The sequence below is a fragment of the Microcaecilia unicolor genome, chromosome 11 (assembly GCF_901765095.1).
Source record: "Microcaecilia unicolor chromosome 11, aMicUni1.1, whole genome shotgun sequence".
Taxonomy (NCBI): domain Eukaryota; kingdom Metazoa; phylum Chordata; class Amphibia; order Gymnophiona; family Siphonopidae; genus Microcaecilia; species Microcaecilia unicolor.
The window spans coordinates 117,532,408-117,549,537 of NC_044041.1; the positions used below are offsets into that span (position 1 = coordinate 117,532,408).

General features: G+C 48.6%; 1 protein-coding gene across 1 annotated transcript in view; it reads left to right on the top strand.

Moving 5' to 3' along the window:
* Positions 1–17,130, top strand: part of SF3B2 (splicing factor 3b subunit 2) — a 102,818-nt gene that overhangs the window by 59,487 nt on the left and 26,201 nt on the right. Inside the window, exons 7-14 of the mRNA XM_030217837.1 lie at positions 2,566–2,671; positions 3,377–3,468; positions 11,762–11,950; positions 12,096–12,230; positions 13,316–13,396; positions 13,488–13,715; positions 13,834–13,983; positions 14,300–14,389. Of these exons, the coding sequence (XP_030073697.1) occupies positions 2,566–2,671; positions 3,377–3,468; positions 11,762–11,950; positions 12,096–12,230; positions 13,316–13,396; positions 13,488–13,715; positions 13,834–13,983; positions 14,300–14,389 (1,071 nt within the window). The remainder of the gene's footprint in view (positions 1–2,565; positions 2,672–3,376; positions 3,469–11,761; positions 11,951–12,095; positions 12,231–13,315; positions 13,397–13,487; positions 13,716–13,833; positions 13,984–14,299; positions 14,390–17,130) is intronic.

The following is a 17,130-nucleotide window of genomic DNA, read 5'->3' on the forward strand; positions in this document are numbered from 1 at the left end:
CAGGGTGCTGGGCTCGATGGACCCTTGGCCTGTCCCAGCATGGTGATATTTATGTACTGCCTGGATGGTGAGAGCGTACTCTTTGCCTCCTTGGAATTTGCTTGAGGGTGTCTCCAAGGTTTTGTGGGTTTCCAGAATACATTTCACCAAGCGATGTTATATTTTCAGTTGGAGGTTTGCCATATAATATGGAGGCAAGGCCCCTCCTACTTACCCTACACAAAGATTGCTTGAATACCTCTAGCACCTCTCTCGTGGGTTGATTATCAGAAGCAAATGCGAGCGCTAGAGGCTACTAGCACCCACGTTTGCTCCCACCCTGTAATCGGAGCCGGCAAGCATGTGAAACAATGAGCTTGCCAGCCCTGACCGCAAGTAGCATGCAAATGCATGCTAAACAGAGTATTAACTATTCTTCCCCAATGCTCAGCAGGCAGTGCACCAAGCATGCTAGCAGGCCTCCCCATCCCACCCCAAACGACCCAACCCCCGACACAAGGGCACTGGGGGGCTGAAGGTCCAGTGAACCTGTAGCCCCCCCCCCCAACCCCTCCCCCGTACCTTTAGAAGAGAGGAGGGAGTAGCACTCCTGCCTTCCATTGTTGCCTCCAAATGGCACTGCCCTGCCCAGTGCATCCTGGGATGCTCTGGGTGTGGTTTTCCTACCATATAAGGGAAAAACTCCAGGAGGGGGGAGGGGGAGAAAGTCACTGGGCCACTAAGAAACTTGGGTGTCGAGGGGGGGGGGGTCATTTGTGGGGGGGGGGGGGGCTGGTGGGCCACCGGACCTTCAGCCCCTTACGTGTGGGTAGAGGTATGGACCTCCTATTTGTAAGGTCTGGGCTTTTTTTTTCTTTTTTTGACAGCCCAGACCTGCCAAACAACTCCTGCTGGATGATTGTACTTTGGACGCAATCCTTCCGCAGGAAGATCAAAACTAATAGCGCGCATAAATTTGCATGTTATTAGTTTTGATCATGAGGGCTTTAATCCCACGTATTGTTCTGGTGCTAATTTTCTAGCGCTGTTTGGAACAGCGCAGGGGATTTGATCATCGGGTTCTCAGTCTGGTTTGAAGACCAGCTGTATAAGGACTCACCTTTGTGTGAATAGTGTTTATCACAGTCTTGGGGATAGACCCATGTTTGTATAGTCTTTAGTCGTTCTCTTCATGTTTCCTTTCCTCCTGCAAAATCCCCTCTCAAACCTTCAATTGTATCATGGGACCTCAGCTTCGTTCTCACCCAGCTGTTAGCACTTTTTGAGCAATTAGATTCCTGTCATCTGGAGTACCTGACCTGGATGGTCTCATTTTTTGTGGCGGTCGCTTCAGCTTTAGGCAATAGTAGATGAAATTTCATTACAACAGGGTAGTTCTTCATACACGTCCTAAATTACTTCCTAGGCTGCTGTTGGACTTCCATCTTAATCAGTTATACGACCTACCAATATTGACACAAACCTCATGCCCATTCTGGTAAGAATGCACAACTTGGGCTACTCATGAGCCTGGACTTTTTACCAAGAGGAGGACTAAGGCCTTTTGACAGTCCACCCAGTTTTTTGTCTCTTATCCAAACAGATTGGGGGCAGACAGTAGTAAGTGCAAGCTGTCCAATTGGCTTGCGGACTGCGTTTATTCCGCTTCTACACAGGCTGGGATGACTGTAGGGGCTCATGTCATGGCTCACATTGTCAGAGCCATGGCTGCATCACAACCCCTATAAAGGTCAAATAGATCAGATTTACAAGGATGCGGTGTAGGCTTCAGTCTACATATTCACATCTCACTTCTGCCATGAGCAGAGTTCCCAATGTGACAGCTGGGTTGGACAGACAATTCTCCAGAGTTTGTTTAGTGTCTAGAATCTAAGTCCACCCTCCTAGGCCGTTTTCTTCTATCTTAGGCTATTTAATGCCAATATGTATATAGTTTCAGGTTTATCTGCTCTTCCAGGGACTTGTCTTTGTGAGTTTCTCTTGGCCTAATGTTGTTACTTTCAGTGAGCCTGGTAGCTAGGGATTCCTATATGTGAGAAACAATGTCCTGCTTGTCCTTTGATAAACAAAGTTACTTATCTGTAGCAGATGTTCTCCGAGGACAGCAGGTCATGTATTCTTACATCCCCTCCCACCTCCCCTTGGAGTTGTATTTCTTCATCTATAGTATTGTACTGTTGGACCCACACTTGTGCGTCGGGCAGGAAGGCACCTGTTCATGCACAGTGGGACACTTGCCAAAGGCCTCTTAAAAGATTATGCTGGGCAGCGTCTGCACCGAGGCTTGTGTCGGATGACGTCCCCAATATGTGAGAATGCATGTTCTGCTGTCCTCGGAGAACACCTGCCACACAGGTAAGTAACTTTGCTTTATTATTGGTGTATAATAAAAACATAAAATAAAACTAGAATGCATTGGAAAATGTTTTTCTGCTGATGAGGAGAGAAGCCACAATTTTCTGTATCTGCAGCACTTGAGATTGGTCATAAATAGACATTTGATTAGTATACCCATCCCTGTTCTGTATATGCTGCATGCAATAATGTCTTGATTATATTTTGTAGCCTGATGATTCCAGTTCTGGACCCAAAATTCCTCAGGCTTTGGAGAAGATCCTTCAGCTAAAGGAGATCAGACAAGAGGAGCTCATTTCAGTGCATGACATGATAGGTAATGGTGTAGGATGCTGGTGGAGGGCTTATAGCGCCTTTGGTGGGGGAGAGAAGGTTGAAGGAGCTCACAACTCTTTAGAAGGGGTAGCATATTGGGGAGATGTTTAAGGCTGATGTATAAGCACTGACTAATGGGGACTCATGTCTGTTTTGGATGGAAGCCCTGTTTGCAGGAGACTAACAGCTGCTGCATGAGAACTGGCTGTGTGAGTTAGGGGGATTATAGTTACCTCACCCATTAGAGTGTTGACTTTGTAGGGGAGGGTTGGGGGGGCAGTCATGGCTCCTGTAAAAGTACTGGCTTCAGAGGAGTGCCTACGGCTTCTGGGGGAGTGTTGGCTGTAGGGCACTTGCAGCTCCTATAGGTCACTGTCTGTAGAAAAGGGATGGTTGGCCTGTGTCTCCTGTGGGAAGTATAAGGGATTCATGGTTCAGGAGCTTTGTAGGACAGGGAGAAGCACTAGGCACAATTACACACAATAGGGGTCAGACAGGTGTGACTAGGCCGAACAGTGAAATCACTATTCCCACTTATTTTTCTTCTGTTTTCTGTAATATCTTCTCTTTCTCTCTGTCCTTAGCATGTTAATGTGCCAACAGGTGAACTGATCACAAATGTGAACCCTGGTTTGGCTTTTCCATTTGTAAATCAGTGTTTCATTCCTTTATCCTGGGGTGTTTTTTTAAAATTCATTCTTTTCAGATGATGACTACTTAGAGACAGAATGGAGATCCTCTGGTGGTTTCTCTGCCTCTGAATCAGAAGATGACTTTGCTGTGCTGACCAAGAGAGAGGTAACATGGAGCCCCCATGTCAATACATTGTCTGGTGTGGCATAGAGACTCACTTTCCTGCAGAAAAGCCCAGGTCAGGGCCATCTTCAGGCCAATGTGACAACGCTGCATTCTGCAGCTGGAGAGGCCCCTTAGAAGTTGCATTTGCAAAGACTTAAGAAAAGATTGGGCAGAAGGGGAAATTGCTTTTCGCCCTGCTTTTGTCTTTGTGCCCCAGAGAACCAATCTGCCATAGGAGAAGTAAGCCGAGTTGATACAGTGGGGGAACAGCAAAAAGAATAAATGGTAGCGCACGGTGAATAGGATTTGGACAAAGAGGTGAGGAGAAGTTAGAAGAAGGGGAAAGCAATGATGCAAGAGTTTGGGAATGGGGAGAGGCGAAGAGGTGGATGAAAGCATGTGGCAGGGAAGAGAAAGTAGTGGTAGGGGAAGGAGAGCAACACTAGGGTGAGCAGGTAGGTGCTTACAGGTTGTAGGGATGAAAGTGGGAAAGAGGAGATAAATAAGAGAATGTATAGTACAAGGATACAAACAGAACATGCCACACACCATTATGTGTAGCAGTGTGCATTGGGAAGAACGAGCGCATATAGCGGTAAGGAAGAGGGTAAAGAGGTGGTGAATGTGTGGTAGGAGAAGAGGAGATTTGGAAAGTTGCTAACCCTGCCCAGGACAAAGAGATGAGAAAAAATCTATCCGATGCTCAAATGTTTTTATGGGACCTGTAAATATTCAGATGGTTGGCAGCCCTGGTTGTGTCACTGTTTAGGCTCCTTAAGATATAACATAAAAATCTCAGTGTCTATAAACTATATTTGTAATCTGTTATTCTCCGAGGACAAGCAGGCTGCTTGTTCTCACGACTGGGTTGACGTCCACGGCAGCCCCCACCAACCGGAACAAAACTTTTGCGGGCGGTCCCGCACGCAGGGCACGCCCACCGTGCATGCTCGGTCGTCTTCCCGCCCGTGCGCGACCGTTCCCGCTCAGTCTTTTCTTTTCCGCGCTGGAGAGAGCCGTGTTCGTCTCTCTCTCTGTCAGCCTCGGAAACTGGACCGCGCCTTAGACGCGAGTTTTTTCTTCGTTGTTTTTTCTTTGATTGTTTTCTTTTGTTCTGTTTAAAAAAAAAAAAAGAAGTAAACTTTGTTTTCCCCTCGTACTTTTAGCGGGGGCGCCTCGCCACGCGGTCGATTTATTTTTCGAGGTGTGATTTTTACCGCCACCATCGACGACTTTGACTTCACCGATGCGATTTTTCCGTCGATGTCCTCGAAGGTCCTGAGTGGATTTAAGAAGTGTGGTCGGTGCGGCCGGCATATCTCGCAGACCGACACTCACGCTTGGTGCCTCGGGCCAGAGCACGATACCAAGACGTGCACCTTGTGTCTCGGTTTACGGAAACGGACACAGGTGGCGAGGCAAGTTCTTCGGGACCGTCTTTTCGGAACTTGCGCCGGCCCCTCGACTTCGACGGAATCGGTGTCGATGGCCGGATCTTTGGTACCGGTACCGATGTCCACGAAATTGGCACCGACCCCAGGAGCACAGGTCCCGTTGGCCCGCCGGTCTTCCGGAGATGGCAGGGGTGAGCGGCCGCGCGGGCAATCAGCCCCGGTCACTCCCTCTACCCAGGGCCCTTGGGACCGAACCCTGTCGGACCCGATCCCTCGAGGCCAAGGGGGATCTACCTCCTCCTCTTCGGTACCGCCGAGCGCCGATGACGGGCACCGGAAGAAGACTAAAAAGCACCGTCATCGGTCGCCCATGGCGCATGTGGCTACCGGCTCCAGAGATGACTCGACGCCGAGGAAGCGGCAGCGCCGGGAGGAGCGTTCCCCCTCGGTGGTAGAGGTATCGCTACGTCAGGGCACCAGCACTTCGGTGCCGTCTCCTGGACCCGAGCAGATTTTGGCACCGGCACCTCTATCGGCCCCCTCGCCTTTCCCGACAGCGGGCCTTGACGAGTGCCTCCGAGCCATCCTTCCGGGGATCCTGGAAGGGCTGATGCGCCAGACTGTGCCGCCGTTGATGGAGGCGCTGGCGTGCTCTAGCCCAGTGCCGAGGCCTTCGACGCCGCTTGCGGCGCCGGTCTCGACCGCCACGCAGGTGGAGTCGACGTCGATGGAGGGAGCTTCATCCCCGCCGGGGCGGGAGTCCACCGCTCGACGACGCAACCGAGGACTCGGTGCCTCGAAGTCGAGCCGGGCCCGGTTGAGGTCTGAGCTACAGGAGCTCATGTCCGACACCGAGGAAGAGGCCTCGTGGGGGGAGGAGGAGGACCCCAGATATTTCTCCTCAGAGGAGTCTGTGGGCCTTCCCTCCGACCCCACTCCTTCACCGGAGAGGAAGCTCTTGCCACCTGAGAGCCTCTCCTTTGCCTCCTTCGTCAAGGATGTCTATCTGCATTCCCTTCCCCGTGGTCTCTGTGGATGAGCCGAGGGCCGAGATGCTCGAGGTCCTTGACTATCCATCACCACCTAGAGAGTCCTCCACGGTACTGTTGCACAATGTCCTCAAAGAGACACTGCTTCGGAACTGGTTGAGACCTTTATCTAACCCCACCATCCCCAAGAAAGCGGAGTCCCAATACAGGGTCCACTCAGACCCAGAGTTAATGCGGCCTCAATTGCCTCATGACTCGGCGGTCGTGGACTCTGCTCTCAAGAGGGCACGGAGTTCGAGGGATGGCGCCCCCAGGGCGGGAGTCTCGCACTCTGGACTCGTTTGGGAGGAAGGCCTACCAATCTTCAATGCTCGTGACCCGCATCCAATCCTACCAGCTCTACACGAGCATACACATGCGGAATAATGTGAAGCAACTGGCGGACCTGGTCGACAAGCTCCCCCCGGAGCAGTCCAGGCCTTTTCAGGAGGTGGTCAGGCAGCTGAAGGCGTGCAGAAAGTTCCTGTCCAGGGGTATATATGACACCTGTGATGTGGCATCTCGAGCTGCGGCCCAAGGTATAGTGATGCGCAGGCTCTCATGGCTGCGTTCCTCTGACCTGGACAACCGCACCCAGCAACGGCTGGCCGATGTCCCTTGCCAGGGGGATAATATTTTTGGTGAGAAGGTCGAGCAGTTGGTGGACCAACTACACCAGCGGGAAACCGCCCTCGACAAGCTCTCCCACCGGGCGCCTTCAGCATCCACCTCAGCAGGTGGACGTCTTTCCCGGGCCAGGCAGGCTGCGCCCTACGCCTACAACAAGCGTAGGTATACCCAGCCGGCCCGAAGGCCTCATCAGGCACAGGGACAGTCCCAGCGCGCTCGTTCCCGTCAACAGCGTGCGCCTAAGCAGCCCCCTGCGCCTCCACAGCAAAAACCGGGGACGGGTTTTTGACTGGATCCATGGGAACATAGCCGCCATCAAAGTGTCCGTACCGGACGATCTGCCAGTTGGGGGGAGGTCAAAACTTTTTCACCAAAGGTGCCCTCTAATAACCTCCGACCAGTGGGTTCTCCAAATAGTGCTGTGCGGATACGCCCTGAATTTGGCCTCCTCTCCACCAAATTGTCCTCCGGGAGCCCAATCCTTCAGCTCCCATCACAAGCAGGTACTTGCAGAGGAACTCTCCGCCCTTCTCAGCGCCAATGCGGTCGAGCCCGTGCCACCCGGGCAGGAAGGGCAGGGATTCTATTCCAGGTACTTCCTTGTGGAAAAGAAAACAGGGGGGATGCGCCCCATCCTAGACCTGAGAGGCCTGAACAAATACCTGGTCAAAGAGAAGTTCAGGATGCTTTCCTTGGGCACCCTTCTGTCAATGATTCAGAAAAATGATTGGCTATGTTCCCTGGATTTAAAGGACTCATACACTCACATCCCGATACTGCCAGCTCACAGACAGTATCTCAGATTCCGCCTGGGGACACGGCACTTTCAGTATTGTGTGCTGCCCTTTGGGCTCGCCTCTGCCCCACGGGTGTTCACGAAGTGCCTCGTGGTGGTCGCGGCGTATGTACGCAAGCTGGGAGTGCACGTGTTCCCATATCTCGACGATTGGCTGGTCAAGAACACCTCGGAGGCAGGAGCTCTCCGGTCCATGCAGTGCACTATTCACCTCCTGCTGGGGTTTGTGATAAATTACCCAAAGTCCCATCTCCAGCCAGTCCAATCTCTGGAATTCATAGGAGCTCTGCTGAATTCACAGACGACTCAGGCCTTTCTTCCCGAAGCGAGGGCCCACAACCTCCTGTCCCTCGCTTCCCAGACCAGAGCGTCTCAGCAGGTCACAGCTCGGCAGATGTTGAGACTCCTAGGTCATATGGCCTCCACAGTTCATGTGACTCCCATGGCTCGTCTTCACATGAGATCTGGTCAATGGACCCTAGCTTCCCAGTGGTGCCAAGCCACCGGGAATCTAGAAGATGTCATCCGCCTGTCCCTCAGTTGCCGCAATTCGCTGCACTGGTGGACACTTCGGACCAATTTGACCCTGGGACGTCCATTCCAAATTCCGCAGCCCACGAAAGTGCTGACGACGGATGCATCTCGCCTGGGGTGGGGAGCTCGTGTCGATGGGCTTCACACCCAGGGACTGTGGTCCCTCCAGGAACAAGATCTTCAGATCAACCTCCTGGAGCTCCGAGCAGTCTGGAACGCACTGAAGGCCTTCAGAGATCGGCTGTCCTATCAAATTATCCAAATTCGGACAGACAATCAGGTTGCAATGTATTACATCAACAAGCAGGGGGGCACCAGATCTCGCCCCCTGTGTCAGGAAGCCGTCGGGATGTGGCGTTGGGCCTGCCAGTTCGGCATGCTTCTTCAAGCCACATACCTGGCAGGTGTAAACAACAGTTTGGCCGACAGACTGAGCAGAGTCATGCAACCACACGAGTGGTCGCTCCATTCCAGAGTGGTACGCAAGATCTTCCGAGAGTGGGGCACTCCCTCGGTGGACCTTTTCGCCTCTCAGACCAACCACAAGCTGCCTCTGTTCTGTTCCAGACTACAGGCACACGGCAGACTAGCGTCGGATGCCTTTCTCCTCCATTGGGGGACCGGCCTCCTGTATGCTTATCCTCCCATACCTTTGGTGGGGAAGACCTTACTGATGCTCAAGCAAGACCACGGCACCATGATTCTGATAGCGCCTTTTTGGCCCCGCCAGAACTGGTTCCCTCTTCTTCTGGAGTTGTCCTCCGAAGAACCGTGGAGATTGGAGTGTTTTCCGACTCTCATTTCGCAGAACGACGGAGCGCTTCTGCACCCCAACCTTCAGTCTCTGGCTCTCACGGCCTGGTTGTTGAGGGCATAGACTTTGCTTCGTTGGGTCTGTCTGAGGGTGTCTCCCGTGTCTTGCTTGCCTCTAGAAAGGATTCCACTAAAAAGAGTTACTTTTTCAAGTGGAGGATGTTTGTCCTTTGTTGTGAGAGCAAGGCCCTAGAACCTTGTTCTTGTCCTGCACAGAACCTGCTTGAATACCTTCTGCACTTATCAGAGTCTGGCCTCAAGACCAACTCTGTAAGGAATCACCTTAGTGCGATTAGTGCTTACCATCATCGTGTAGAGGGTAAAGCCATCTCTGGAGAGCCTTTAGTCGTTCGATTCATGAGAGGCTTGCTTTTGTCAAAGCCCCCTGTCAAGCCTCCTACAGTGTCATGGGATCTCAACGTCGTCCTCACCCAGCTGATGAAACCTCCTTTTGAACCACTGAATTCATGCCATCTGAAGTACTTGACCTGGAAGGTCATTTTCTTGGTGGCAGTTACTTCAGCTCGTAGAGTCAGTGAGCTTCAAGCCCTGGTGGCTCATGCTCCGTATACTAAATTTCATCATAGCAGAGTAGTGCTCCGCACTCACCCTAAGTTCCTGCCAAAGGTGGTGTCGGAGTTCCATCTTAACCAGTCAATTGTCTTGCCAACATTCTTTCCCAGACCGCATACCCTCCCTGCTGAACGTCAGTTGCACACATTGGACTGCAAGCGAGCTTTGACCTTCTATCTGGAGCGGACACAGCCCCACCGACAGTCCGCCCAATTGTTTATTTCTTTCGACCCCAATAGGAAAGGGGTCGCTGTTGGGAAATGCACCATCTCCAATTGGCTAGCAGATTGCATTTCCTTCACTTACGCCCAGGCTGGGCTGACTCTTGAGGGTCATGTCACGGCTCATAGTGTTAGAGCCATGGCAGCATCGGTGGCCCACTTGAAGTCAGCCACTATTGAAGAGATCTGCAAAGCTGCGACTTGGTCATCTGTCCACACATTCACATCTCATTACTGCCTACAGCAGGATACCCGACGCAACAGTCGGTTCGGGCAGTCGGTGCTGCAGAATCTGTTTGGGGTTTAAATCCAACTCCACCCTCCAGGACCCGAATTTATTCTGGTCAGGCTGCACTCTCAGTTAGTTGTTCTTCGTAGGTCAATTTCTGTTATACTCTCGCCGTTGCGAGGTTCAATTGACCTGGGTTCTTGTTTTGAGTGAGCCTGAGAGCTAGGGATACCCCAGTCGTGAGAACAAGCAGCCTGCTTGTCCTCGGAGAAAGCGAATGATACATACCTGTAGCAGGTGTTATCCGAGGACAGCAGGCTGATTGTTCTCACCTACCCTCCCTCCTCCCCTTTGGAGTTGTGTTTTTTTCCTCATTCCTTTGCTTGTCATTCAACTGAGCGGGAACGGTCGCGCACGGGCGGAAAGACGGCCGCGCATGCGCGGTAGGCGTGCCCTGCGTGCGGGACCGCCCACAAAAGTTTTGTTCCAGTTGGTGGGGGCTGCCGTGGACGTCAACCCAGTCGTGAGAACAATCAGCCTGCTGTCCTCGGAGAACACCTGCTACAGGTATGTATCATTCGCTGTGTGGCACCCCTGCTAAAACTTTTCAAGAAGAAATTATAAAAAGGAATGTGTTGGAAGTGATGCAGCTTGGGCTTCTGGCAACTGGTTTGGGTACATATGTAGTGGCGACAGAGGAGAAGGATGCTTGAGAACCCTCTAGAATCTGTGGGGTCACCCCCTTTTTGTCTCTAGATATATAGATGTCTATTTTTTTTTTTATTGACAGTTAAGGTTTAAAAAAAAAAGGTAGAACTATGAGTTTAAAAAACAAACTTCTAATGGTCAGTGAAATGTTTTTCTGGAGTTAGCTGACAGCCTTGCTGTGGGGTAAGGAATGTGTTTTTAGGATATGAGATTTGAATAGTCATACCCGCAGTGTTCCTGTCTGGCCACAGGAGGTCACTGCTGTCTTCTGAACTTCAGGGCAGCATTTGTAAGATGCGGTGCCACCTTCACCATGAGTCTGGCTTTTCAGCACCATTCTAGAGGATTTACTGACTGCTGCAGAGTAAGGAAGGAAACATAAAGCTGTCAACACACTGGCAGATGAAAACTCAGGCTGTTCTCTTGACTTAAGCAGGGTAATATTTTACATCAGAATTTTTGTGTAATGTATTTTAAATGGGCAATGATTTAAATATGTTTGGATCGATATCCAGCAGACAGTGATAGGTGTGTTTTTTGTTTTTTTTAAACACTGTGGCTGGCTAAATTAGCCCCATATATTCAGTGCTGGGCCATGTGTGGGTAGTGGCACTGAATATCTGGGGTAACTGTTCCAGTGCTGGCCACCATGTTTATGCAAGTCACGGCCAGTATTCATTCAGCCAGTCCCGCGTAAGACACTTATGCAGGCCCAGCTGAATATTGGCTGAGACCTGTATCATAATAATAATAAAAAAAAATAGTAGAGGCCATCTGGTCTCAGGACTCTGATTCTCACCCCCCCCCCCCCCCCCCCCAACCATGCAAAACCATTTCCCACCCCTCTAACATACGGGATAGGGCAACCCCCTCCCCCACTGTCTTACCTGCTATCACTGGTGCTTCAACAGTGGGCAGTGGGAGCAGGAACGCAGCCCACTCGCTCCTACCCCTAACAGCTGACTTTCCAAAACACCTGCCACGATTTCTCATGGCAGCCTTGTGGTACTACTGAAGTACAACAAGAGGTCACGGCAGCCATAACTGACCTTTTATAAAATATTGCTGTGCATAATTTGCATGGTATATACTTTCACTGTGGGCGGACACTTGGGCAGAGCTTGCGCAGATCATGGGTGGTGCGAGCAATAAACAGGTGGATTATAAAGTGCTATAATTTATGCACACCCTTGCTAAATGTAGACTCAGTCATTTACAGCAGCTGTAGAGCTGATGTATGTGATCGTACCTTAAATGAAGGTGTGTTTTACTTTTTATTTATGAAATAAGCTTCAAATAGGTGTGGTTTGCCAACTTAACACTAGACGCCTTAGCTTCTAAAGCACTGGCTGTTTCCATTATCGCAGAGAAATCGGCGGCGGCGGAACAGGAAGAAGAAGAAGAAAGGGACAACTGAGAAAGTGGTGAAAAATTTCAAGAGTGCACGTGAGGAAGTGAGGGAGACCCCAGAGGTGGAGATTGAATACGTGACAGAGGAACCTGAAATCTATGAGCCCAGCTTTATCTTCTTCAAGCGTATTTTTGATGCCTTCAAGGTGTGTATGATGCTGAACAGCAGGTAACCCAGCTGGGTACCATACCTTATCATTGCCAGACACTGTGGAAGACAGCAGGAGAGTTAGTCCCCAAGATGTTGGCATCAGTACTACTCAACATTCTTTCCCTTTTCTGACCATGCAGCTGACAGATGATGTGAAGAAGGAGAAGGAGAAAGAACCAGAGAAAACAGACAAAGTGTTGAGCTCGGCTGCCCCAAAGAAGCGACTGGAGGAAGAACAGATGGACAGTGACGACTATGATAGTGATGAGCGTGAGGTATGATGGGTTCATGGGGCATCTGTGGTCTGTCTGGATGCAGTATGTTTCAGAAACAGAAGGAAAGAAAGAAACAAAAGAAAAAAAAATCACAGAACAGCACTTCTCAAAAGTCACAAAGCAAACAAAAGTGGAGTTGACAAAAAAGCCGAACGGATTCTTCAGTATATCTTGTGTTTCTAATTATGAATCTTCACTCGACACAGACCGTGTTTTGGCTATAGGGCCTGCACCAGAAGTCTGTGTGAAGAGTCGCTTCGATGGGATTGTGTATTATGATTCTGTGAAATTGTTTGTTTATCTACAGTTCAGACCGTGTGTTGAGTCTGATTTTCTTGCTATTAAGCATGACAGTGATTGATTGAACTTCATATTCACACACACTCCTGTGTAGACTCCTGATACAGGCCCTATAGCCGAAACACAGCCCATATTGCATCAAGTGAAGATTCATAATAAAGACACAAGAGATATTGAAGAGTTCATTTTACTTTTTTGTCAACTCCACTGTTTGCTTCAGAAACAGAAGGCCCAACAGCACACTTTAGAAAACTTCTCTAATGGAAAGGAATTATTCTGTAGTTACCTGTGGGCAAACTGATTGTTAGAGAGCTAGGGCTGACTTTCCTCAGCAGAATAGAATATGAGTGAAGTGTGAGGATCTGGGGGGGAGGGGATTCTTCATAGGATAGCAGTGGTTAGGATGTTAAAGAAACTGGAGTTTATTGTTTGGTGTCAGCAAGAACTTACGGAATATGGGTGGTGGTTGTGTGGGCGCACTCAGGTTTGTCTTTTCTTAGCAGAAAGGGGATGAAGGAGGGATCTGTGGTATGTAGATGATAGTTGGGGTTTAGGGGAGCAGTGAAATGTTTGGTGAAATGTTAGATTGTAAGCTCTGTCGAGCAGGGACTGTCTCTTCATGTTCAAGTGTACAGCGCTGTGTATGTCTAGTAGCGCTTTAGAAATGAGAAGTAGTAGTAGTAGTCTTGGCAAGAAGTATTGAGGTTTATGGCCATTTCTCAATGGGGGTGGGGGATGTGAGATATAGGGGGGGTTTGTGAAATTTTATGTCTGTTTGCTTATAGGAAAAGAAACCAGATGTCCCCAAGTTGTCCAAGAAGAAGCTTCGAAGAATGAACCGTTTCACTGTGGCTGAGCTGAAGCAGGTGAGCTGTTAACCTAATACTCAACAAATCCTTGCTTAGAACCATAACTGTGGGGGAACACTTATCCTTTGCTGTTCTTTTCCATGTTTAGCTCGTGGCCCGGCCGGATGTAGTAGAGATGCACGATGTCACTGCACAGGACCCAAAACTGCTGGTTCACCTGAAGGCTACCAGGAACTCTGTACCTGTGCCCCGGCACTGGTGCTTCAAGAGGAAGTACCTGCAGGGCAAACGAGGTATTGAGAAGCCACCATTCGAGCTGCCCGAGTTCATCAAGAGGACAGGCATCCAAGAGATGAGAGAAGCACTGCAAGAGAAGGTAGAACATTGCTGACTCAGGGAGGGAGATGGGAAGGAGGGTCACACGCCTTGGTGGCTCTGGAAAGGAGGGGAGTGTGGATTTTGGTATCCTTTGACTCATTTCTTCTATCTTCCAGGAAGAGCAAAAAACCATGAAATCAAAAATGCGAGAGAAGGTGCGGCCTAAGATGGGCAAGATTGATATAGATTATCAGAAATTGCATGATGCTTTCTTCAAGTGGCAGACAAAGCCCAAACTGACCATCCATGGAGACCTGTACTATGAGGTGAGCCTGAGATTGCTTCTCTGCTTCATCCCTGTACTGTGAAATAAGGTGTTCATTTGCTGAGATCTTAGGATACACTTCTAGGTTATCAGTTCACTCCAATTCCAAACTGTCAGTGCTGAACTCCCAGCTTCTCCAGATCCCTAAACTGTTGGGAGAGCAGGAGGTAATGTTTGTTTCTCCTTTAAGTCCCTGTCCTTAACTTAGATGCCTGAAGAATACATGTTTTTTTTTTTTGGGGGGGGGGGGGGGGGATGCAATAGCCTCCAGCGGTTAAATACCCTTTGACATTTGGTTCATCACTCCAATCCCATAGGGTAAAGAATTTGAGACGCGGCTGAAAGAGAAGAAACCTGGGGATCTATCAGATGACTTGCGCATCGCTCTGGGCATGCCCGTTGGGCTGGTGAGTAGCTTAGGACAAAGCGTCAGGACATGTTGGTAAAAATATCTCATGTAGTACTGAGATCACAGATGGAATAAGGTCTGTGGCAGCATAGTTGGGAAGTGCAAATGGCTGCCTGATTAAACCAGCATCACCTGTGTTTCTGTACTGGAAGGGACAGTAAGAACATTCAAGTAGTGCATAAGTGCTTGGGAGGCCAGTAGTGAGGATTGTCTGCAACTTCCCTGAGCATGGACCCTAATGACTGAGGACTGATGCAGCCTATCTGAAGCTGGAAGCTACAGGCAGGGCTGCCTTCAAGGGGAAGATTGTGTCCAGCTTCTAGATGCAGTGTGATCTTGTTTTCACTGGTGGGCTGTAGTGTTAGAAATACGAGGCGTCAAATGCCAAAGCTTAGTGAGAAAAGAAACATTTATACTTGATAGGGACATTTCTGAGCAAGAAGTAGTCAAAGGCATTAATAGCCATATAGAGGGAAGTCTCAGGGCTTGATGGACTAACAGCTAAATTTTATTTAAAAATTCAAAGGGACGGTTGCTCCAATGACACAAACATTTAATACAATAATATTTGGGGATGCGGTGGAAAAATTAATGAAAACAGCAGGAATCACTCTTGTCCCAAAGCCTAGTGTATGCATGTCCTATATGCCAGTCTTGCTGATCAATTTAGATGCCAAATTGTTAGCAAAGATATTGGTGAATAGGCTGCGAGTATTTATATCTAAGCTAGTAAGTGAAGATCAATCTGGATTTATTCCAGGAAAGCAGACGTGATAACATTCATAGAATAGTTAACCTTATTTGGAGAATTAAAGCCAATAGGATTGTCTCTGTGCTCTTGACAGTCAATGCTGAAGAGGTGTTTGATCAGGTGGAATTGGGTTTTATGTTTCAGGTGTTATTAAAAGTGAGGCTAGGTGCTAACGTCATCAGCTGGATGAGATGCTTTATACAAATCTTAAAGCTTGAATAAGCGTTAATGGCAGATATTCAGAGACATTTGAACTTGAGAAAGGTTCAAGGTAGTGCTGCCTCCGTCATCACTCTTGTTTGCCCTAGATAGAGTCTGTAATGGAAAATATTCATAGACAGGAAGATATTTAAGGCATAAGAGTGGGATCTAAAGATTTCAAAATAGCATTGTTTGCAGATGATGTATGTGATATTTACAATTAGTCAGCTTATTACAGCTCTGCTGATCATATTGTATGAGAGAGAGCTACAGCAGAGTATCTGGTTACAAGATCAATATGAGTAAATCAGAGGCCCTTAATGTTAATTTAGAGACATCTGTGAGGGCATTGTTCCCATTTAAGTAGGCCAGGGAATCTATTAAATACCTTGGAGTGCAGATATCAGATGATCCATCATGCACCACATTTAAAAGCTGTCTGCTGAGATTTGGAATAAGAACGTGTCATGGCTGGAATGGATTGTGATTGTGAAGATGAATATCCTACCCAGGGTCCTCTTTTTATTCACATTCTTTCAAATAGAGGTGTCTGATAAAGCTTTGAAGAACCTGCAAAAGAAGGTCTTTGAATTCATATGGAACAAAGGGCCACTAAGGATGGTGTGTTTATCTAGGGATAAAAGAGGGCTGGGAGTTCCTTGCTCTCATTCCTACTTTGAAGCTGCCGAAATATAGACTCTTGGAATGAAGAGTAAGGACATGCAAACGGTGGGTGAAGATAGAACAAGATACACAGGGGAGGTGCTATTGGGTGGGCTACTGTGATTGACCTGCTTACATAGGATTACTTTAGAGCAGGACAACCCATTCCTTAGATTCACTCTAAAAATGTGGGCGAAAATTAAAGGGTATCTATTTGGGTGAAAATGGTTTACTAGATTCCTTCCAGTTTGTCATAAGAGACTTTCCACCTGAACAAATATATTGAACATATTTAGAGTAGGAATGGAAAAGCTAAAATTGTTTGGGACAATTAATTAAGGAAGCAGATAGGCATGTAGGATTTGAGAAAGTAAAGGAGAAATATGGGTTTAATAAGGGAGACTGGGGGAGCTGGCAAAGTGCACCTGTGTGTACAGAGGGACCACTGTTGTAAGCAGGATACTGGGCTAGATGGACCATTGGTCTGACCCAGTATGGTGATTTATGTTCTTATATTACCTACCTTGTGAGGTGAACCCCAAGTAGAAATTTGGCTATCATCAGAAGGTAATGGCTGTCACAATAGAGGAAAGCCCTTCCTGTGGCACATGGTCACAAACGCATGCCCAAAGAGACATGCCTTGCCCCTTTGGTGCCATGACAGAGCACGGCACAACAGATTCTAACCTCCTCGCAATAAGTCTTGTTTTGAGGTGTTTTATTTTATTTTTTCCTTCTTTGTGGCAAAGTGTAAAAGTAAAATCAAGAGCTTCCGGCTTCTATGGATGTATCAGGCCTTGTGGACAAGCATATGTGGTGTTTCAGAGACTGGATGAAAGCTTCCCCCTGAGGCCGAAGACAATTCTTTCTTCTCCCTATGATCTCCTTGATGAGCCCTAGAGTGAGATCCCACTCATTGGGAACTGCTAGCTTACAGTACTGCTGCTGGTGTGTACTCATTTCAGTCTCTAGTCCTGTGGCTCAGGTTAAGGATCTGGTACTTGTGGATGACAACTAATTTCTCTTCAGGAGTACTGCAAGAGGTATGGTCAGTTGTGACAAGGACAGAAACCATATTAAAAACTTCTCTCAGTCAATTAGCTGAATTTTGTATAAAGACTGCT